Raw genomic sequence first — 22372 nt, 5'->3', positions numbered from 1 at the left:
GACTTTTCTTACTTAATGCGCTACGGTGTGACGGATTCTTTTCTTTTTGCGTCAAATGGTTATGGGGTTTAGGGAATTTCTTTGGGTTTGCTTTTTTACCTTCTGTGGTTGGGACTTAGGGACTTTGATTTACGTGTTTGATGGACTATATGTCCGTCAATAAAATAGTTGCTGATAGACTCTCGGGTTGGCTCTATGGAGTTCAATACAACGTTTGCTATCAGTCATGTGTTTTTATTTACGTAGCTTGTATCTTGTAGCAAGTAAATCACGCAGTTTGTATACTTTTTGTAATACTTGGTTATGTATGCTGTCTTCAATGAGTAACGATCTCATTTCATTGTAAGGTGGAAAGCCACGGGTGGAGACCCCCGCAACTCCATTTCTCTCAGCAGAGCTCACCGCTCACTTATGAATATAGAACTCTCCCTTCGCTCTTCCTCTTTACAAAATCAACTCAGGCTCTTATGTGGAATGTCTGTTAGCATCCAAGCTGTTGCAAACATGGCTTCATCTAAATTAAAAGCAAGATTTTTCTGCCCCCATGAGACTGCCCGTCATGCTGCGACCATTCTTGGATTCCCATCCAAAGTCTCCATCGCCTCAGCGTACTACGAAAGCGCATGTGTCGACATTGCCAGTTTGGCCTCTGTAATTTCAGCCCACGAACCAGTTCGATTATATGCACGACCCGAAGATGTCCAGAAAGCAAAGTCAATGGTCAGCCAAGCTATTACAAAATATCCGAGTAACACCTCAAACATTTCTGTCATCCCATTCCTCACAAATCACCTCTGGGCACGCGATACAGGCCCTGTATATGTACGCGGCGTTGGCGCATCCATCCACCAACGTTTTGCAATCAACTTCCGTTTCAGTGAATGGGGACGAAAAAATCACATCGGCGACCACGACCGGGCTTCAGATGGGCTTGATTGGCCTGTGATGACGGCTGAACAGATCGAAGAAAATGGAAGCTTTGCCCGCAGAGTTATCGAATCCGATATTCTCCCATCTCCCGTAACTCTGGTGGAATCGCAGGTCTGTTTGGAAGGTGGTGCGCTAGCTGTGGATGGCGAAGGGACGCTTCTGGCCACTGAAAGCAGCATCGTCAACGAAAATCGAAACCCGGGTCTTTCGAAGACAGAGATTGAAACAGAGCTACGTCGTCTGTTGGGCGTTGAGAAAATTATCTGGTTCCCTGGCAGAAAGAACCTCGATGTTACTGATGTGCATGTTGACGCTGAAGTCAACTTTATCCGGCCCGGAGTTGTTGTCCTCTCGCGACCCCATTCTAGCGTGCCCAAGCAATGGGTGGAGGTTTATGAGGAGATCAGAAACATTCTAGGGAAGTCGGTCGATGCAAAGGGTCGTCCTTTCGAGGTACACATAGTAGACGAGCCGAACCCCAAAATCTTCGGGGTCTTGTCATACGATGAACCGGCAACTAACTATGTCAATTTTTATTTCGTCAATGGCGGGCTTATTCTTCCTCAATTCGGCGATAGTCGGCGGGATCAAGAGGCCTTGGTGCTGTTTCAGAATTTGTGCCCTGATCGCGTGGTTCGGCCAGTATTTTTGTCTGCGCTTCCATTGGCTGGGGGTGTGATTCACTGCGCAACACAACCAGTACTGTTTGTGGGTGAATGAGCGTTAACAGACATTGTGAAATAATGATATAACATCCAGAATTACAAACAAACTGCCTAGATGTTAAATGAGATGGATCAGATTGGATTACCCAAAGAGGAAATCCATACGCGGATCCACCGGCTATGGGGAAATCGTGGAGAGAGCGGGGAAATCGGCCGATCTGACCGGGTCACCTCGCTGAATTCATAAACACCTCCAACGTCAATCTTCAAAACCAAGCGGACTGCACCTGACTACCCGCTTATTATCTGTTCCTGCTTTTACTCGCGCATTTGCGCTAACATGATGGCGAAGGCTTGCGACTACTGTGACTTGAATAAAGAGAAAGAGGGCTGTACTCCGAGTGCTAGTCCGACATGCACCAGATGTAATCATATGAAGGTTGGCTCCACCGCTCATGCCACTAAGCGCGTCAGACACCTATCTTCTGCCGAGGTCTTCCCGCAGGGGAATTTGCGGGTTTCTACCATCGTGTCGCGACATCGTGCCCAGTCCAAGGAAAGCGAGAGCCATGCTTCATCTTCCTCGTCTAGTCTACGCTCATATTCAAGTTCGCCTCCCGGAAATAACGAACCTTGGACGCCAGAAAGCACCGATGTCACGATGTTGTCGCCAGAGAAATTACTTGCCGCCCCCATGGACTTCCAAACAACATCAGATGCATTCCGCACCGTTACAAATGTGGACCAATTCTCAGCCATACATTCACCATTCGTATATGGAGATAGTTTTATCCCAACATCCCAAAAGACCATTTATGTTATTTTGCAACTATCCGCTCCGATCCTGACCGAAGGATATCTGGCCTTCCTAGGCCTGATGACAAATTATCAAAAGTACCCTGTTATACGCCGAAACGAGCCCGACGTACTCAAGGCGGCGAAAGGCCTGCAATGTCTGAGAAGTGTGAAAATCTCACATGACTACCACGCAGCTTGCGCTCTTTTCCTGGGCCAGATCATGTACGTGTTCAACGTACTCACGACACCATATTCCAGTACAGCCCACGCTATCGTTCGAAGCTCCCTCATGTCTGCCAAACCATGGCTTCCCAGACTGGTGCAAGCCCCTATCATGGACACAATAACCATGACCCCGATTCTGGTCGACACAGTCGAGTGTCTCGTGCACCGTGAGATCCCTATAATACGACTTGATCCTCAGCCTCGCGTCCTCGTCGACCGCTATCTTGGTCTCTGCGCCACACTTCTCCCTCATCTTTACGATATCTGCGTGTGCAGCAATACCTTGAAGAGAGAAGCTCCTGCTGTCGGATCTGAATCTTACTCAGTAATCCACGACCAACTGGACGAAATAGAGGAGAAGATCCGACGCTGGCGACCTCAAACCCCTTCCGGACTATTCGATAGTTACGGCCAGCATGCAGTTTTAGCGATGGTGACACATGCAAATGTGTATCGTCTGGCCGCGTTATTGATCCTCCACCGGCTGCGATATCCGCTAGGAGTTGAGGACGAGGCAGCATGGAAACTTGCAAATGGGATATTTTCCGAGTTGTCGTTCTTTGCCAAATCGGCAGTCAATGTTAATAAAGTTACCGCATTTCCCGTGGTGTTTCCTTTGACGATGGCCATGTTTGAGATATATGGACCCGGGGAAGATTTGGTAGAACGCTTGGGCTCGTTTACAATTCAAGGTGAATGTTTAGCGCGGCTTCAGGAATTTGTGAAGGTGGCTAGGGCCTCAAGGGAGTCTGGATATACGGGCATTTGGTTTGATTTGGTTGATACGAATCTTCATGTTGCGATGCCGCCATAACGCCGAATCGGTCTCGACGGCAGTGCTTTTATGTATAGTATTATTTCAGGGATGGTGAGATGGCTCTGTTTTAGAATTTTGCCAGCTTTTCCGTTCCCCCGTTGAACAAATATGACGCCCTTGCGTGGATTTTCCTGGAATATTTAACTGTGAAATAGATATACTTTCCCTAAAACATATACATTCCTCTGCGAATCACTGTTAAAATGTTGTATGTATTCTGTCTACTGAATGCATGGGAGTCATTAAGACAACAATCATCCAACCACGAAAATCCCCCCCGAGTCAGACCCCTCAATTAGCTCCAAATCCTTCCATGCTAAAAACGAAGTCTTCATTGATTGGGTGTTTCAGCAGGGAAAGCTGGAGTGGTATCTGATTGACCTGGAGCTATTCCCCTCAAAACCTCCCACTCATGCTCCAGCATAGACAAATTGACAACATCATGCCAAGCGCGGCGATGGTACAATGCCTCACGCTCGCGACCTTCCTCCACAAAACCAAGCTTCTTGTAAAGCTTCAAGGCATTCGGGTTGTACGAAAATGTGCCAATAGAGACTCTGTGCAGTCCAGCATGCTGAAATGCCCAGTCCAATGCCCAGTTGATAGCTTCTCCACCGTATCCCTTCCCCCGGAACCCGTCCGCAAGCGAGATTCCTATCATCGCATTGCGATGATGAGTGCCGCTCGGTCCAGTGACGCTGAAAAGGCTCATGTGGCCAATTGGGACTGGGTTGGAATTTTGAGCAGGTCGATCCAAGGTTTCGGTCTCAGTTGAGGAGTTTGGTTCTGCTTCAGAGGAGGGTTGAGGAGGGAGACATATAACCACTCCTAAAATGGCGTCTTGAAGTACTTTGATAAACTCCCCTGCGGAACTTTTTTGACACGGGCGTGGGAGACGCGCAGTGCTCAGTGTTTGAATTATAGGCTCGTTCATAAGACCGTGGAAAAATGCGATGTCCTCTTCGGAGTTCTCTGGGGTTCGGTAGATGAGTCGACTAGACTTTGAAAGGTCCCCGTAGGATTGGGTTGATGCCATATTGAAAGATTAGAAATTAGTGTTAGAATGTAAAGTCCATCCAACTTCTGGGAGATCGTCGATAGCTTTATAGAAACATACATGGATGAGCGGGAAATATCCCACTTGGTTGCAACCAATTAGCTTCCATTGTGGACGCCCTGTTGCATTTGAGTCACCGTGAGATAAGCACTATCAGCCTCCGAAGTTGGGGCTAATCCCTAGAGGGCAATCTCGGGCTCCCGATTAGGTCGGAATGTCTCATGACTATAAATCGGTGAAGCCTAGACACCAATACTACTGTATACGATCTTGTTGTCTTTCCTCTTCTCCTATTCTTATTGCCTTTCTACTACATATTGAGTTAGAAGATCAAACCGTAGACATAATTTCACAAATACAAACTTCTTTATACAAGGATAGTCAGCGGCATGTGCAGCGTTGTTACGATTTTTTGGTACTACGCCTTTGAATCAAACGGCTTGAAACGTGCAAAACGGCTTTTCTATGTATAATGCTTGAATATATAACTATCCTTCACTCTCCCTTTGCCATCTCTCCTTTTGCCATCTCTCCATTCTCTATCCGCTATTGTATGTGTAGGGGAAATTCTATATTTATAATATCCTCTGTTAGTGATGAATATATACCAAACCCTACCTGGTATGGATTTTGTGACAGGTTCATCAACAGCTTGCTAATAACAAAGAAACAGCTACAATCCTTCGAACCCCAGCTCTTACTACTCTCGTTCACCATCCTGATCTCACTTCTCTTTCACACAAGGTAGAATCAAGGTCTACAGTCGATTGGAAATTTACGAGATAGACCCCCTTAATCTCAAATGACTTTCAGGTGCCGCACAACAGTTTCTAATGCTACAGTATCATGTGAGAAACCTGGCTAGAAGCCTAGGACCTACCTTTGATGTCATGCTTGTCATCCTTCTCTGTCAATGCCTAGACTGAGATGACTTGAGATTTCTCTTGCAACTATCTTGCATGGAGACTACATGCAACCCTTTCAACAAGGCAACAAAGATCAAAATCAGCTAGGTCGCAGTGCCCTCCTGCCAAGTTTGACATACTTGGGGATTGGAAGTGGGATATACACGGATGTGGAAAGCGTGGACCATTTTCGCCGAGAAATTCATTCAGCTTCTAGGAGGTAATTCACAGGTTTGTGTCCGGTTTTATCCATATGGAGCTTCGTGTTAATTCCAACACTTTGCAGCACCTCTTGGCAGCTATAGGCTATTGAGCACTTTGATATATTACCGCCTTAGGTCAGAGATCAGGTGGTCATATATCAATGTCGAGGACGATATCCCATGCTTACTATTGGTGTGGTGCTATCGAGAATTTCCAATGGGGGGTGAGGGGGAGGGGGGTACCATCCATCCTCAACTTCCGTATCGAGGTAAATATTTGAGCCAGCAGATCCGAGAGGTGGAGATTTGTTTTTGATGAGCCAAGTGACTGGGTAGACAGGTAAGTCTTGAAACGGTCCCTTGCAATATCCAGGTAATAAAAACAGGTCCGAGATGCTGTGCTGGTTTATGTGACACAGGAGGATTCCACACCCGAGATGTTCGCTGCGGTTGTGAACCCTGGATACGACAATTTCTAAACAGAGAGCACGGTGAGTTCAATTTTTCTGTTGCGTGGCTTTCTAGCAGAATGTAATCCAAACGCCGTTATGTACTTCATTAACAAGACAACAAGCTGATCGTAAAATTAATGCTCAGATATGTAAACACCACGGTATATTTTAGCCCTGCAATCAATCGTGATGCGGCCCACGATCCTTCTCCCAAAACCAATGATAAAGGCTCTTCCACTCGGCTGCTTCATCCTCAACATAATCACCGACCAGCTCAGCCGTCTCATTAAGTTCATCGGAAACTGACGAAGCAGGAACCTTCAGACCAGAAGAAGCATCAGCTGCGCCTGCGGAGTTTGATGTCATATCAACAGTGTTACCGCCAGAATTAACGTTCAGCAGCCCCTCTGCGCCCTCCTTTGTTCTCTCTGCTAGATCCCGCGCGCCTTCACGTGCGATCTCTGTATACTCCTCTGCCTGTTCACGGGCACGTTGGATTAGTTCGTCTGGTGAGGGATAGCGACGTCCCAGCAGCAGAAGGAGGTAGTAGCTCTTGACTATGAAAGCGTACACTGCATCTTTTGCGAGCATTGTAAATCCATGCGAGAAGAACCCTTTTAGCACTTCGCCATGAAGGCCGGCGTATAGCCCTGGTATACCGTCTGTGCGGGCAATAGTGGCGACTGTGGAAAGTATTTCGGGGGTGAGAGAGGCAAGAAGGGAGGTCCTGGTCTTATCTGCAGTCCCAGACTTGGATTTAGAGTCCGAGCTCATTACCTGAGCTCTGGTTTTCGCAAGAGAGAAGGGGTATGTGATTGACGAGGCGGCGACTTTGCTAAGAGCCGCTAGAAGGAATGTCAAAGCTGGAGGGGGCTTGTCGCGCTTCGATCGTGGGAGGAGGGTCCGTTTGAGGAATTCATTGAGGAAGAACGTGAGAGATGGATTCAGGGTGAGTATCAGAGTGGCCGAATATCCAGACCAAAAGCCAAGGATGCCCTTCTCGGCACGGATGCGAGCTGCTATGTCGCTTGTCGACAAGTTCTTCCCATTTCCACCCTTGCGTGCCGCAGATGTCTGCTTGCGCGCGACGATATTCGATAGTGGCGTGGTGAATAGCTTGGCAAACGAACCAGCTAAAACACCCACGGCAAGTTCGTCAAGTATTGGAAGGACAATATTTTTGCTCTTGGCGGCTCGCTCTACACCTACGCGCGCCACTATCCTCCTCTGACGGATGGCACTATATGCAAGAAAGAAAAGGAACGAATCTGCGACCGTCTTCCAGGTATCCTGCGCCAGACCGGGGTAGAAGCCGGCGAAGCCTTGTTGCGCATATATTTTGCGGGCAGCATCCACCACACTTGTATATAGTTCGTCCGAATTATCGTCGTCGGATTTCTCGCTCGAGTCGCTGTCTTTCTGCTTCTGATTCTGAGTCTGTAGACGAGCGACGATGACATTGAGCGGGTAGACGACCACATTGGAGATGGCTGCTCCCACTGCACCAGCAGTTGCATTCCCTAGAGCTGGGAGGGCTGGGCCACGGAGAGCGGCAGATTTCCAGTCGCGCGGGTCATGGGCTTCGTAGCGGTAGGAGGGGTGGTAGACGTCCTTGATTGCCGGAGTATGTTAGTACGGTCCAGTGTAGTGTGTGGATGTACATGAAGATGGGTGAGGAAATAGGAAGCGAGTTTATTTTTTAGGACACACCAGTTGAGACTCGTAGGATAGCTTGAATTCAGCCATGACTCTGCTTGTTCGAAAATTTGGTGCTCGAAGTTCGCAATTTGTGGGGAAATGGTGTTATGCTCCGGATCAGGCCCCTCAACCTCTGGTATCCGTTCCAGGCAGTATGTTCATGGGTAAGATATTTCGAAGATGATTTGAAATGATGATAATTACAGACAGTGGGAAGATTCTCAATAAACTACGAACGTGATCGCCTTGGATCAAGGCCGAGGTCCACCCCGGTGCCATGTGGAGAGATTACGTCATGTAGATCCTATGGTCCGTGCGCTTCAAGCAGTCAATTTCCTACATACAACATACATCGATCGATGTTCACTGTACTCATGCATAGAAATGAGAAGGGAATCCTTCTCAGCACGCTTCACCGCTTGGTCCCTCATCACAATACATGTATCCACCAGTTTCATGTAATAATCCTGCCGGGCTCTGATTCCAACATTCAGCGGAATTGGGAATGCGAGTCCGCTCGCTGAGTGAAAGGATGCGCCCACTGGATCTCGCCGTCAAACCCCCAGTCAATCTTCTTTTCCGGGCATGCCTTTTTCGTCGCGCCAGTAATCCAAGATTTGATGTAATCTTCGGAATTTTCAATTGTTGTTAACTTCACTCCAACCTGATTTGTGGCCGTAGAGAGTGCCTCAAACACGGACACGCCTCTGTCCTCATAAGGTGCCTCAATTATGATCTCATTGAGGTGTTGGAATTGACGGTCCGACGAAAGGGGCAGTGTCCTGGTCCAGAGGCTTTCGCACAACTTATCACTCATGAGGTTGAATTCGAGACCATCGTGGACTTGAAAGATGTGCAGCTCCTCAAGTGATTTAGGGAGCAGGCAGTGCAAAGGCTTTACGCTGTTGTACAGCCCGTCCTCTTCGTATAGCAATCTGTAGCGACCTTTAAACCTTGTCGTTTTCTCTTCGGTCAGAACAAGATAGCCGGCGGATAGTCGCAGTCTCTTCAAATGAACAAGCCCCGAGAGGTCGAGAGGCTGAAGATACAAGTCCTCGTTGATCTTTCGGTCAGATCGATTGTATGATAGTTCAAGACAGGTCAGGGTCTTCGATGTGTATCGAAGTGCGTGGGTGAGCTCGGATGTTTTCACGACCCAACCCATCCGCTTTGTCCACCCGCGTTCGTAGATGAAGGTTTGCAACTTGCGAGTCTGCTTGAGGAGCCTTTCAAGGCTCTCAGCATCAAAGGTGCACTCGCGAAGTTCGAGGTGAACGAGACGATCGGCGTTGAAAAATCTAGGTCTCAACCACCGTACTGCGTTGGTCCATTTGGTGCCGAATACATGGGTCAAAGTGGGTATTTGAAGCAGCACCATGAGCCAATCAATGTCAGCTAAAGGTAAGTTTCCATTGATTTCAGCCTTCAGATGAGTGAGTTTGGATAGCATAGGTGTAGAGGAAGTTATAATGCCATTTCCATCGATGTGTAACGGTTGTGCACTGGTGATACCCATCAAGACACGTTCAACCAAGTTCCAATCTGTGATCTGAGGATCGCCGTATGGGTCCTCATGTTCCAGTGAGAGCTCGAGACGTTGTAAGGAAGGCAGGTAACCCAGAAGAACGGCCAGTAACGCATCAGACCGGGGTACATCGGGCCCAAGTGCTGTGAGCAATAGCACCCTCAGGGCTGGGTACAATGGTAGATTCATACCCGCAGTCATAATCATTGCATGGTCTTGTGGATCGAGAGGTTGAAGGCCAAGATCTCTTCCCTGCAATTGGGCGTGACTCTGTCTGTGTGCGTAGCAAAGGTCGTGCAAATCAGCCAAATCGAGAGATTTCACAAGTCGCGCGATGTGGGGGTTGCGGAGGATCGTACAAAGAAAGCGTTCGATCTGAATATTTGGTATATAAGGATGAAAAGGTGCAAGTAAAGTCATGAAAGCAGAGTCAACTTACGGAACGACGATCTGCAGGAAATGCCAAACCAGGCCAAATTCGATAATGAGGGGGACCTCCCAAGGACACATTGCCGTATAGTACAGGCATTGCCATGTGATAAAGCTGCTTGTTACAGGCAGCCACACGGCTCAGTGTCAAGGAGTCACGATCGAGCTCCTCAATTATAATGAGTTTGATCTCTGCCGGAAGGCTTTGGAACTCCGTTTTCGGGGTAGGAGGGGGTGGATAAATGAGAGGAATAAAAGGCAGGGGCAAAAAAAGAGCCATGTTTGTGAAATCTGATGTCTGACTCCAGGCGGTGGATGAAGAAAACGGATGCGAGAAGGATGAAAGTGAGGAGAGTGCACTCTCTACACAACCTGTCTCATTCATGGACAGTCACTTTATCGCCATCACGATTTATTACCTAGGTAGTCGCCATGGCAATTGCTTACATCGTCAGAACCTGACCAGTTGATTTTGGGCACTCGGAAAATATTGAGCGCTACTTACATATGCAGGTAATAGACTCACTCATTCGGCTCTGACACGAAACACTACACTTTGGAATTGCTATGAGCACAACTCCACTGAACTATTTCATGAAGTGTTCCAACAGACACCTGATTATGAGCAATTCACAAAGTAATTCGATATGAGAGTATACAAATGCATTACAATGGCTCGTGGCCTAGTTTTCAGCCCTGGTGAGCATCAATAATCCCTTCAAGTAGAAAAGGGGGCCTTGCGTGCAGCTCATAATAGCGGGATTTCAATGGTCATCATACCTTACGTGACATAAATCAATGGAATCAATCGTTTATTTACTTCGAGTACAACGCCACTAGAAAGAACTCAAAAGCCTTAGGTTAGTTGGGTGAGTAGTTAGTCGAGTATCTAAGCTTGATTGCTGACCATGCGACTGACTGAGTTGCGGATGAACTAGATGGCATGGAGAATAAATGGGCGGAAAGAAAGGCAAGATTAGAGCCAAATTGATATGGATTCTCAAGGCTCTTTTCACTCAACTGGACGAGAATCCCAATCTCAATCTCTCAATGGCCAACAATAACCGGAGTTTTCAGAATATCACGGTTCTAGTTCAAATTGCAAGTCTAAACAGCGATGTAAAATCTAGGCAAAGAATACAGTCCAATTGGATAAAATGCATTATCAGATGGATAGACTATATGAGAGTAACTCAAAAGCACATCATTTATCAAGGTACGACCTCTGGAGCTTCAAGAGGCTCGGAGATGATGAGAGTGATAGCAATAAAAATGGTGGGGCCAAAGATATTTGCATTCCTTCACATCCATTACACATGAACGGCGTCCATAAAAAGCAACGTTGCTGTTTAACCATGGTGCTGCTTCAAAAGTCATTGTACCAGGAAATATCTACAGAAATATCACACATTTCAGACATAGGCACCACGTCTCCCAGACGCGCAAGCCAGAGAAGTCAGGGAAGAGGAATGCGCATATCAAATTTGAAATCCTCTCGGAATTGAGCGACGGTAGCCCCATCAAAGCGAGTCTTGTCATCAAACACGAGACTATAGTACTATCACATAAAAGCCCATGGGATTGCTCCAGCTCGCGTCGATCGTGGTGTAAATCCCAATCAAGTGTAGCGAAGATATTTGATCGGATTGCATCAGCGGCAGCTTCCCAGTAAAGGTCGGACTCTGAGGTATAGACAGTGCGATAAATAGTATATTTCCGAGGCCAACGATACGAGATTTCAGATGACACTACTCCCGTGGCTTCACACCCACCCTTTCTAAACTAAGGTTTGGTTTGAAGCTGGCGGAGTTTCTGTCAGTGCTCACGTTCCGTTTCCTCGAGCCGGAAATTCACAGACTTGGATTACCATGGTGTCCCCCAGTCCTCGTGATGATACCACCAGGGAATTGGGACAGCGTCCGGTTATGGTACCTCGAGGGGTGCTATGAGAACGAAATTAAGGGATTTGTAATCGAGAAACTGTAGGAAACACAGGTTAATGGTAGGAGTACTCCAAGGAACCCCAAACTACTACGCTAATTGTGATGTTTATGGTTGGCAAGGATGAACTCATGGCTCCGGACCTTCCATTCTGGGGTAACATGTCTCGATGACCTTGGAAGCTACTGTTTTGCACATTCTTGCTTCGGTATGCCTAAATGCCATGCAAGAAGCAATATACTCCTGTTAACAGCTGGTAATGCTTGAAAGAAAATGGTGATTTTATCAATCTATGTTATCACGATCCTTGGCAGACATGGCAACATTTTGCTAGCCTTATTTTGTACCTGGTGGACGTCAACCAACCAGGATTTCCCGAAAAGAAGAAAAGAAGATGCTTCAGCCGTAAGTTCATCCATATGTTTCAATAACACCCGCACTCAGGCCAAGCTCACTGGTCCTTCCTCTCGTTCTGAGGCTCGGCGGCCACAAAGGCACCGCGTAGCTCTTTCGCCGCCTCCCACAACACCCATAGAGGGATAAAGACCCAGAGGGTGTTGAAGAAGAACAAGTAGAGCCAAAGGTAAACCGGATCCTCAGTAGCGAGCTGGGAGCTTCCCGTCAGCCACTCTGGTGCAAAGGTCATGAATCCACCATACAACTCGGCCGTAGCAAGCATAGTTGAAACCAGCCACAGGGTCGCCTTAACACCACCACGGGATTTGGCACTGATCTTCTCATTTGAAGACTGGCACAGCAGATAGCAGATGTATACCGCAGTCGGTCCACCGAGGAAGACGGTCAACAACTCCAGCGAGACGACAGTCAAATCGGCACCAGCCCAGCGGCGGTCAGCCTTGGCGTATTCCTGCCACAGACGCGAGCTAGGTCCAGTGCCGTAGGCGGGACCGTACAAACGGGTTGGATCATTGAGGAAGAAGGGCTCCACACTGTGATTTTCAGCGACAGTGATGTAGCTGAAGAAGCATTCGTAGAGCCAGGAGCCTTCGATGAAGATGTGAGTGAGCGCGTCATACGCGTGCCAGAAAAAGAGGACGCGATCGCGTGTCCTGTGGGCTGGGACAAGTGTTTTGCTCAATAGATACGCAATGGGCATCATAGAAAGCGAGAATACGATACAGAGGACTGTCGTGGCGTCCAAAGTGAAGGACGCGGTGGACTCCATGGTGGATTTGGTTATTTGGAGATCGTAGAGCAGGGTTGTGGGGGGGGACGAGCTGGTAGATGTCTCAGCCTGGTGGAATTAACACAATTTAGATGTGTTTCATGCTTTGTAGAATCGTGGAATCAACTTGAGAGCTAGATGGGGTGTCTGATAGGAAAGAAAATAAAAATAAAAATTAGGGGCTGAGCTGTCGCGACGATCAAAAGTTGGTGCCTCAGGCACAAAGTGGGTCACGGATGAGGTCGCGGATGAGGGCAATTTCTATAAGTTCGGAGAGTAGTTATATCTTCATTTTCAGTGTTCATTTTCGGGGTTTTTCGCTTTGTGTTACTTGAAACAGACAGTGTAATACCCTTGCTTACTGCATGTTGCCATGTTCGATTGTTCTTGAACCACCTTGACAGTAAAAAGTCACCCGGCGCCACCTTTTCTACGCTTCTTTGTTTGCCTGCAGCACACAGCCTAGTGGCGTGTTCTCAAAGAAACATGCGTTTAGGAAAGGCTGTCTGCATTCCCCATCGATATCCATTCATTCCATTGATCCAGTTTGGCCAATGCATATATGCTGAATGAATGACTAACTCGAAAGACGTACCTATGGTTGGGTGCATCCATCGAATAGTCAAATCAACCCCCGATCCCCGTGTTGACTCGGATGCTTGGCGGGCTGTCCTTCGAGGCTGTCTCTTTCATGGCTATTACTATGATGGCTAAGCAGCCTCCTGCTTGTCTCTGGGCAACACTTTGTTATATTTTACTGCCTACCTCGGTTCAGCCCCGTTGAAAGGCATTCTGTTTACCCCGTCCTGTGGATCATGACTGTGGGGAAGGTTGCACCCCTCATACTTCTTGTTCATTTTCTCTCAGACTATTCAGTCTTGGTCACAGTGCATTTTGTTCTCAAAAATGCCTTCAAATCTTGGCGTTGTGGAAATCCCCGCCCTCGCCAAGGTGACATGGGACTTATACAACCAATGTCAGGTCATCGCGAAGGGTGCTCCTACAGGATTTCAAAAGCTAGTAACTGAGCTGGGCTCTTTACAAGGAACTCTGAGCAACTTTCCCGACAATATGAACTCCAACGTATCCTTCTTCGAGAAGATGGAGAATGATCGCAAACAGACGTTCGAACGAACCCTCAGCACTTGTCTCGCGACCCTACAGCGATTGAAAGAGCTCCTTGCCAGGTTAAAGGGATCTGAAACCGGCGACGGAAAGGGGATCTGGCAAAAGATCAAATGGGCCACACAAAGAACTCAGATTGAAGATATCAGATCCAAGATCATGGTGCACACTTGCAATCTGAGTCTATGTATAAGCTCTATAGGAAAGTGAGTTGTTTGATGTTTTTTGTCCCAAATTAGGGCTCATTGTCTAATAAATTTAGTGCCTCGCTTGCTCGTATAGAGAAAGCAATGGTTCTGGCGATGGAAGAAGATGAACAGATTGTTCTCAGCACAGAGGCATCACCTGTTCGGGATACAGATTCTGTTGTCTCGCCGATGAGCCCGGCCCGGGGTGTGGTGGTGGAGCTACCAGCTAATAACGAAGAAGAATGCGAAATCGATATAATCCAGGAAGTTCGCGCCAGAATGTTGGAGTTGGCTAATAACAGAAGCTCCGTCGGTAGCAGCAACAATGTCAAACATACATCCACATCCTCCGAATCGGCAATAACTCAATCCGATGATTCGCTCTTCGAGGCTACTTCGCCGACTTCTTGGTTATCCTTGAACACATCACCATTACTACCTACTGGGAGCCGAATGAATTACACACGGATGAGCAGTGAGCAGCTCCTTTTTGGCGGCTCGATTGATGGTCGGACACTTGATGGTGAAATGTGGACGAACGATTCTGACCTGGGGGAGAAGCAAGTGGTACATCATACTCGATCCTACTCAGATTCTGACTACGCCCATCCTCACGTCATTGAGGCCGTGACATCTGCTATACAACACCTTCATGATGTTCGGTACCAGGAGCATCTCTCAAGGTCCATACGCTTTGAGCCGCAGAACCAACTACATAAACCAACCGCAGAAACTTTGAAAGTATTTGAGGCATCTGTGAATGACGGGTTGCAGATCACAAGGCTAACGACAAGAGATTGGCTTCGCATGGCGACTTGGTGGTTGTTGAAGGTGAGCTATCCATGTAAAACAAGAGGACACAAGATTTACTAACAGTTTATCAAGGCGCGCACGACGTTGGCGAATTGCAACAGACATAACTATGTCAGTGCCCGTGGTAGTCTGAGTCCCTCCATGGAATCCAGATCGACTAGTCACCAAGCTTATCATGACCTCCTCAAGGCTTCATATATTCTGTACGATATCGTTCTAGAGGAAGAGGCCTCTTCTTCTCCTTTGGTTGATGAGGATCGGAAGTCAATTGTCGAGCTTTCTGAAGTCGGTGCCTTTATATCGTTATTTTAAACGTTGACTGATTCAATATAGGCTATCAACGAGGAACTTTCCCAATATACTTCCGTCGACATTCCCGAACTGTCGAGTCTACATACCCAAAACCTTGCCCTCTGGGAGCCCATGCAGCCGGAGGAAATCTGGGATGGTGCCATCGATTTGGATCTTGGCTTGGATAATATGCGCTGGATTGCTGTCGATCCAGAGGATGCAGGGAGCGAACAGGAAAAGGTTTTGTATCGCACCTTTGTAAATGCCGGCATCGGTGGCAAAAGTCTCGTATGCGCACAAAGGGGGCTCCCTATATGCTCTTGTTGGCAACGCGGGAAGGGGAAAGCGAACCAAAAATTGTTCTCTGCAACCAAAGTGGCACACTGTGTCTTGAACGAGACTGTAAGTGACGATTCTCACAATATCCTCTCAAGGAGTTAACCGATGATGCTAGTCGTACTGGATGATCTACCGCCCCTTATCGAATTATCAAATGCCACTTTAACTGGCTTTCCTGGTGCCCGAGTCTCAGAACCTGTGCCATTCAAATTTGCGGATATGAGTGTTTCGATATCATTTCAGTTTGATGCAGATCTCGCACAATTCATCAATATCCCGAAAACCTACTTTGACGCTGTGTGGCAAAGAGAACCAATTGATGCAGCCGACTTTACCGAGAGCGTTATTTTCAACACCTCGGTGGATATGTTCGAGCAGCTGAACACGCCGACCATGAAATCAATGAACCCTCCTGTCGTGGTGAAATCCTGCGAGATGCGTATTCTGGAAAGGTCTTTTGGGGAAGCCTGGCGGTCTATCCGACGCATGGTGATCACTTCCTCTGCTGCCGAGAAGTCCCCAGGAACGATGGAATTATTCATGCCTCTCAGTGGAGCTCAGATCAACCGAGGAAACATGTCCCGCCAGGTGGTTTTGCAGTGGTCCGATACATGCCAGGCGCGATCTGACAAGACTGATGGCAATTACAACACCTTGCACTCCTACGTGTACGACGACACTGCGCCAAATATTGGTGTCGGTCTGCAGTTTCACTCACATCAAGAGGCGGAAGATTTTCAAAAAGCCGTTCTAGAAATGAACTTCCGTCCGGAGTTTTCCTGGTCTCAGCCCAGTAGCTCTGGTTTCACCTACAATGTGGTTGATGCAGGCACTGAACACAAGCAATACAAAGCTGTGCTAGTATTCCGAACTCGTTCATCGTGGAGATATTCAGACTTGTACTATATTTATCGTGACGCGGACTATACATACGATCACTCCTCATTCAGCATCCATTTCCCCCGCATCTACTGCACAGACTACATCTCAACGCATGTTGACCAGCTCTACCTCCCAGAAAGCTATGTCACATTCTCTCATTGCGACAAAAAGACCACCCAGACAACTATCGAGTTTGGCGACGATCTAGTAGCTCGCACATTCCTCAGCTCCCTCTCTCCTCTGTACGAACTCCTCTATTCCAGACGTATCCAGTCCCTATCACCGAAAAACAATTCGCTCTTTGGGTTCCAAATTTCCGGAAGGAGGAGTGCCAATATACAGCTATGGCGTCGGGGAACGGCTTTCCAGCTTGCTGCACGATGGGATGGCTCCGTACCGGACAAGTGGCTTACCATGTCCGTTCCATCCGAGTTCATCGATTTCTCAAAAGACAATACCCGGCTCACCCTTCCTCGTCTTCCGTACTTTCGTGGCATAACACTTGATATGATGAATGTGATGGCTCGGAGCCCTAAGAACTCCAATGCCAAAAACAAAGAGGGTGCCATGTCGATTTCTTTTCAAACAAGCGAAGGTTAGTCTGCCTCGTTTCTTCGGGAACTGATTTTCTTTACACTTTCAGCTTTGCTAATCTATATCGGAATACATTATAGATCGAGACGAGTTTCTGGCTGTATTACAAGGGCAGCAGTTACCGAAGTTCCTATAAAGTCTCTCGTTTACTCAGATTGAATGAACAACTTCCAGAATCTACCTCCTCTTTGAAAGACCGTCTCGTCTTAGAATTTTAAAGATACTTATCAAACTGAAAGCTCTCACAACACAATGGATGAAAGCGGTTATGCACATGGGACAATATTTACATAGTGGCATATTTGGGGACTATGTTCCACACAACGTAGGACTATAGCTCTACAAGTTGTCCTCACAGTTTGTATGACAGAGTCTTAGTCTATAAATGTAGTGAGATGAATGGCCAAGCTATCTGTATAACAAACAAGATAAATTATATTCGAGAGCAAAAAGATGATTCCGGGTAGAGATTGAATGCCTGGTCGTCTTTTAAGGAAACCCCGGGGATAAAGGGAACCTGTTTTTCGCGCACGATTTGAACTGCGAGCTTTAGAGGGGTCGCGCACCCAATGGAGACTTTGCCCTAACCCATATGAGTGAGAATATTGCTCGAATGTTTACCATTCAGCCATTTCTGCTGGGTGGCATACAAGACGATGACGTTATATCTTAATCTACGGGTGCCAAAGGCTCCATATCAAATTCCAGAGACCACAGGAGGTAGAAAACAACTCTACATATAATATATACTTCTTCCCCGCTATCATTTCAATTTCTTTTAATATTACGGTACACTATTTCCTGCATTGAAAATACTGCGGTCATCAACTTTAAGAGCTTATAAACTCAGAATCCGTCCCTGAACTAGATACACCTAGAGAGGCCGAGATTCAAGTCGCTGGCCAAGATAGCTAACCAACCATCTTTAATGATGTGAGCCCACCAGGGCAAATGATTGTAATCAGATAGCATGTGGGGTTATAAGCGGGTCTTTCCAGACTCATGTGCCGAGCTGATGTTGTTTTTCGGGGTGTCGGTCCGAGCCTGAAATTGTACTAGCCAGGTCTGTTATGGGCGTGGAGAATGCAAATTCGATTTATTGGGCTCAACGAAAGAAATTCAATGGTCTTTATTAAAAGGCTCTGCCATCGTGTTGAAATAAATAGTCTCATTTTCTTCCTAATTCCAACTCCCTCGTCTGTTTTCCACTTTCATGCGCTTGCTGATCAAAGTTTACAACTATAAACATGACTCTAAGCAATACTCTTTACAAGAAAGTGGCCCAAGAGGGACTTTGTAAGGTCAGTAGCCCTTGCACTGCATAATAATACCATACTAATTCTAGGGACCTCTCAATAAAGGCGTTTGGCATTCGACTAGTCACAAATCCTGCTGTTGTCCAACTTGCGAAAAACGGCGGCTTCGACGCGTTATTTGTCGACTTAGAACATTCTACGTTATCTGTCAATGACGCTAGTCAGATTTGCACTGTAGCTCTACAGATCGGTATCACTCCTTTTGTTCGAGTGCCATATCAATGTGGGAACGGGTTCGTCCAGCGTGTGCTGGATGGCGGTGCCATGGGTGTTGTCTTCCCACACATCCATAATAAAAGTAAGCAACTCTTTCCACGTACCAACTCAAGCTACTCTAAAGGTGTCTAAAAAAATACAGGAGATGCAGAGGCCGCAGTGGGAATCTCAAAGTATCCTCCGCAGGGATTTCGATCGATGACTGGCCAGCTACCAGTTTTCGGCCTTGAGCCTACTCCAGCTAAGAGAATCATCGAGGAAACAAATGCACACGCCTCCACGGTGCTTTTGATGATTGAGACCAAGGACAGCATCGAAAATGTGGACGACATTGCTGCTGTAGACGGCGTTGACGTGCTTCTCATCGGGTCGAATGACTTGGCGATCGAACTCGGCGTCCCTGGCCAATTTCAAAGCACTGAGTTCCGTACTGCATTAGAGAAAGTGAGCCAGTCTTGCCATAAACATCGCAAGATCTTTGGTCTTGCGGGAATCTACGACGCCCCGGACATCCAGAACTGGGCTTTGAATACTTTGGGGGCTCGGTTCATCCTTGCACAGCAAGATTCCGGATTAATTGCCAGTGCTGGAAAGAAATGCGCTGATGCTCTCTCTCAGATTTACAAGCAATAGAATATTCATCCAAATTGTATGTATATATTTTGCGGTCTGTCAAGTTTAAGCATGCAAGTTAGCCTAGGTAGAGGGATATATGTAGTTGTGCAACGCACTGTCCTGCATAGCTAAGTCGTTGGCATTCAACTTCAAGTCAGCCTTGATCTTGGCTGTACATCGGTGTGAATTTCTGTGCCTAACCCTCACTGGGTAATGGTGATGGAAATCAGCTGAGTCGCTCTCGAATTCGTCGGTCCGGTTGACCGAACAATCACGTGGATCCGCGATAAGAGACGAGATCTTAGATCCTCCAGGGCGTGACTTTATCTCGGGTTCGTCGACCGAACTTTTGCCCACAGTTGCCCCGCCTGTGCCTACAGCACTACTGCGGACTCACTGACCAGTCAGAATCGAAGTAGGACGATGGATCATGGGGATTTATCAAAGGACCTGCGTCGCACCCGCAGGGTTAATGCGTAACGGCCCACTTTGGCATTGGGTTACAAGCCTCATTCCCGCTGATACTTAGTGTAGATGCATCACCTGTCGCGATCGGAAAGTTCGGTGCTCCGGCACCTTTCCATGTACCACCTGCGTTCGACGCTCTATCGTCTGCACCTTTGGCCCAGATGACCGCAAGGTCACGGTCAGCGAAAGGTACGTGCTGCACGTTTCCCACGAGTAGAAAAGCTTACAAGATCATCATTAGGTTTTTAAATGATTTGAAACGAAAAGCTCGTGAAGACCCAAGCGAGCAAAGCCCAAATAGAAGAAGACGACCAGAAATCTCTCCCGATCTACAAAGCCGAACCTCTAACGTTGGAGATACTGGAGCCCGGTCATGCGGTAGTGGTGAATCACCCACTCTATTTCCCCAAACCCCCTCTTTTGAACACCGGTCTTTGGAGACAACGCTGCCAAGCTTCTGGTGTCCTTTCTCTATTAACATTTTGAACATTTGATATAGGCCAAGAAACAATCACGGCAACCACAGCGGCTACCGTGGAACAAAACGATCCTGTTATTGCACCAAGTTCTCATGGTGATTTGTGTGATAGTGAAGGACCTGAGACGAGTATCTCAAATCCATTGGATTCGGGAAGATCGAGGTTTTGCGTTGATAATAACGGCCGGAGACGTGGGTTGCTCCTTTTTCTCTAGAGGTTTGCTTTTACCTAGGTCTGACGTCTTTGCAGGCTTCCTCGGGCCTTCGTCAACATGGGCCTACACTCGCCAGGTAATAGTTGATATTCAACAGCATTTTAACGAATCAAGCATACCGGAGATACCTCTTCATGTGGACGGTAATGCATACATGTTTGATTGGTCGAATGCTGGAGATGTACCATTCACGAAGGCCGAGTTACCTTCGTTAGATTATGCGATTTACCTGATGAATACCGTTCAGTTTCACATTGCACAGCTATATCATCTTTTCGATCAAAAATCTTTTATGGATGGCCTTTATCAATTCTACGATTGCACTGTTCCGGAGCCTCCGAAGTCCAAATTGTGGTACATACAATATCTTCTCGTCATTTCATTCGGCAAGTCATTTTTAAACCAAAAGACCGCCAAAGAGCCTCCATCAGGCGTCGTCTACTTCGCTAGAGCAATGAAGCTTCTGCCAAACATACAAGGCTTATATGATGACCCTCTACTCTCTATGGAGATTTTATGTGCGGCGTCATTGTACCTGCAGTGCTTAGACCACCGAAACAATGCCTATGTTTATGTAAGTGGTTACAAGAGTACCTAGGTACTTTCAATCTCACAAACTTCCAGATAATTAACGAATATTCTACATAGCTTGGAATCGCTTTCCGTATGGCTCTAACACAAGGGCTGCATCGTGAGGTTGACCTCGAAGCCTCGGTTGAAGAGTCAGATACCCGATATCGGTCTATTTGGTGGACACTATACATTTTAGATCGAAGATTTTCCTCCTTGATGGGGACTCCGATCTCTATAAATGATGCCGATGTGACCATGGGCTTACCTAACTCCGACATTTCACACCACAGATGCAAGACTTTGGCTATGCACGTCAGACTTTCACGAATTATTTCAAATGTGCTTGACTGTAAGTGCCTCTTCCACTGTAAGACACACTGTGTGATAGCTTCAACTAACGTGTTCTTCCCTTTTCCCTTCTAAGCTGTCTATGGTTCAGATGGGCGATTGAATGAGTCATTTATAAAAAGTGTGCAAGAAGTTCTCCGCAGTCTAGCTGCTCTCGCACCAGATCTTGAGCACCAGTTCAAGCTAAATGGTTCTAGCGGAGAACCAATATCGAGAGCGACTGGTACGCTACATCTTTGTTATCACCAGGTAGTCTCCATTCCAGTGTATCATGGGTCTTCGACTTTGACAAGGATATTAATCTATTTCAATTAGTGTGTGATACTAGCCACGCGACCGCTTCTTGTGCACATCCTTTTTCAAAGACTCTCAACTTCCTCCAACAATCATACCTTTACCGATCCGATCATAGCTTTGACTAGAAAATGCTTCGAAGCTGCACACAAATCCCTTCAAATACTCTCAGCCTTACGATCCCAGGGTCTTCTTGGTATGTTTCTTGAAAAAAAAAAAAAACATGCGGATATCGTACCTTTATGTTAACCCATGGCTAGACTGGTTTCTTCCATTTGACATTGACTGCACATATTCCTCGGCATTTGTCCTTCTCTTAATTAAAAGCATCTGCCCATTTCCAGAAATATCTGGCTATGATATGCCCCAAATTGATCGTTCGAAGGAGGTTCTGGACTCGATGATCGAACGTGGTTCAGTGCCCGCCCAATATCGTCAATCTGAATTGGACATATTCCAACAGCTGCTTCGGCTCTTCGGAGACCAGGATGATCAAAATCCAGCCCTATCAGAAGAAGTCGGTGTCCAGGATGATGCACATCACAATGAGAGTTTTGGAGAGACATCCTCATTCTCACAATTTGTCGATGCAGTTGGGGACGCCGGATTGTCACCATCGGAAATGCTTGAAATTGCGCGGCTGTTAGATTGGGGAGATGTGTTCCGGGATCCGATTATGTCGTTACCATTTGAACAACCTTAGGTTGAAATTCTTTCTTAAGTTGATGCAATTCAGTATCATTTATTATCAACTTTACTGCCGCATTATCAGACTACGAAGCTGTA

The 22372-nt window shown here is 46.9% G+C and overlaps 10 protein-coding genes across 10 annotated transcripts; 6 read left to right on the top strand and 4 right to left on the bottom strand.

Annotated features, from left to right (window-relative positions):
* Nucleotides 1–504: 504 nt before the first annotated feature.
* Nucleotides 505–1650, top strand: N7487_005467 (agmatine deiminase family protein; the record flags this gene model as incomplete). The annotated part of the gene is made up of 1 exon (XM_056873214.1): nt 505–1650. One exon carries the CDS (start codon nt 505–507, stop codon nt 1648–1650), a length of 1146 nt encoding a protein of 381 aa, XP_056730934.1.
* A 378-nt stretch (nt 1651–2028) lies between these two features.
* N7487_005466 (uncharacterized protein) lies at nt 2029–3432 on the top strand (the record flags this gene model as incomplete). The annotated part of the gene is made up of 1 exon (XM_056873213.1): nt 2029–3432. The coding sequence occupies one exon, from the start codon at nt 2029–2031 to the stop codon at nt 3430–3432; it is 1404 nt and encodes a 467-aa protein (XP_056730933.1).
* Nucleotides 3433–3766: 334 nt separating this feature from the next.
* N7487_005465 (GNAT family N-acetyltransferase) lies at nt 3767–4471 on the bottom strand (the record flags this gene model as incomplete). Its single annotated transcript, XM_056873212.1, has 1 exon — nt 3767–4471. One exon carries the CDS (start codon nt 4469–4471, stop codon nt 3767–3769), a length of 705 nt encoding a protein of 234 aa, XP_056730932.1.
* Nucleotides 4472–5761: 1290 nt separating this feature from the next.
* N7487_005464 (uncharacterized protein) lies at nt 5762–6079 on the top strand (the record flags this gene model as incomplete). The annotated part of the gene is made up of 2 exons (XM_056873211.1): nt 5762–5869; nt 5987–6079. The coding sequence occupies 2 exons, from the start codon at nt 5762–5764 to the stop codon at nt 6077–6079; spliced, it is 201 nt and encodes a 66-aa protein (XP_056730931.1).
* Nucleotides 6080–6232: 153 nt separating this feature from the next.
* Nucleotides 6233–7798, bottom strand: N7487_005463 (putative mitochondrial carrier protein; the record flags this gene model as incomplete). The annotated part of the gene is made up of 2 exons (XM_056873210.1): nt 6233–7663; nt 7763–7798. The coding sequence occupies 2 exons, from the start codon at nt 7796–7798 to the stop codon at nt 6233–6235; spliced, it is 1467 nt and encodes a 488-aa protein (XP_056730930.1).
* Nucleotides 7799–8240: 442 nt separating this feature from the next.
* On the bottom strand, nt 8241–9482 carry N7487_005462 (uncharacterized protein; the record flags this gene model as incomplete). Its single annotated transcript, XM_056873209.1, has 1 exon — nt 8241–9482. The coding sequence occupies one exon, from the start codon at nt 9480–9482 to the stop codon at nt 8241–8243; it is 1242 nt and encodes a 413-aa protein (XP_056730929.1).
* Nucleotides 9483–12096: 2614 nt separating this feature from the next.
* Nucleotides 12097–12831, bottom strand: N7487_005461 (EXPERA domain-containing protein; the record flags this gene model as incomplete). The annotated part of the gene is made up of 1 exon (XM_056873208.1): nt 12097–12831. One exon carries the CDS (start codon nt 12829–12831, stop codon nt 12097–12099), a length of 735 nt encoding a protein of 244 aa, XP_056730928.1.
* A 906-nt stretch (nt 12832–13737) lies between these two features.
* N7487_005460 (uncharacterized protein) lies at nt 13738–17199 on the top strand (the record flags this gene model as incomplete). Its single annotated transcript, XM_056873207.1, has 6 exons — nt 13738–14162; nt 14219–14975; nt 15030–15242; nt 15291–15654; nt 15703–17064; nt 17144–17199. The coding sequence occupies 6 exons, from the start codon at nt 13738–13740 to the stop codon at nt 17197–17199; spliced, it is 3177 nt and encodes a 1058-aa protein (XP_056730927.1).
* A 1111-nt stretch (nt 17200–18310) lies between these two features.
* N7487_005459 (HpcH/HpaI aldolase family protein) lies at nt 18311–19228 on the top strand (the record flags this gene model as incomplete). The annotated part of the gene is made up of 3 exons (XM_056873206.1): nt 18311–18364; nt 18425–18677; nt 18738–19228. The coding sequence occupies 3 exons, from the start codon at nt 18311–18313 to the stop codon at nt 19226–19228; spliced, it is 798 nt and encodes a 265-aa protein (XP_056730926.1).
* A 405-nt stretch (nt 19229–19633) lies between these two features.
* Nucleotides 19634–22289, top strand: N7487_005458 (uncharacterized protein; the record flags this gene model as incomplete). Its single annotated transcript, XM_056873205.1, has 8 exons — nt 19634–19678; nt 19740–19867; nt 19920–20062; nt 20178–20348; nt 20407–20945; nt 21020–21293; nt 21369–21515; nt 21931–22289. The coding sequence occupies 8 exons, from the start codon at nt 19634–19636 to the stop codon at nt 22287–22289; spliced, it is 1806 nt and encodes a 601-aa protein (XP_056730925.1).
* Between the last annotated feature and the right edge of the window lie 83 nt (nt 22290–22372).

This window comes from Penicillium crustosum (genome assembly GCF_028827405.1).
Source record: "Penicillium crustosum strain IBT 35664 chromosome Unknown utg000002l_segment0_segment0, whole genome shotgun sequence".
Lineage (NCBI taxonomy): Eukaryota > Fungi > Ascomycota > Eurotiomycetes > Eurotiales > Aspergillaceae > Penicillium > Penicillium crustosum.
Note: the sequence above shows the minus strand (reverse complement) of the source record. Positions and strands in the feature narration are given on the sequence as shown.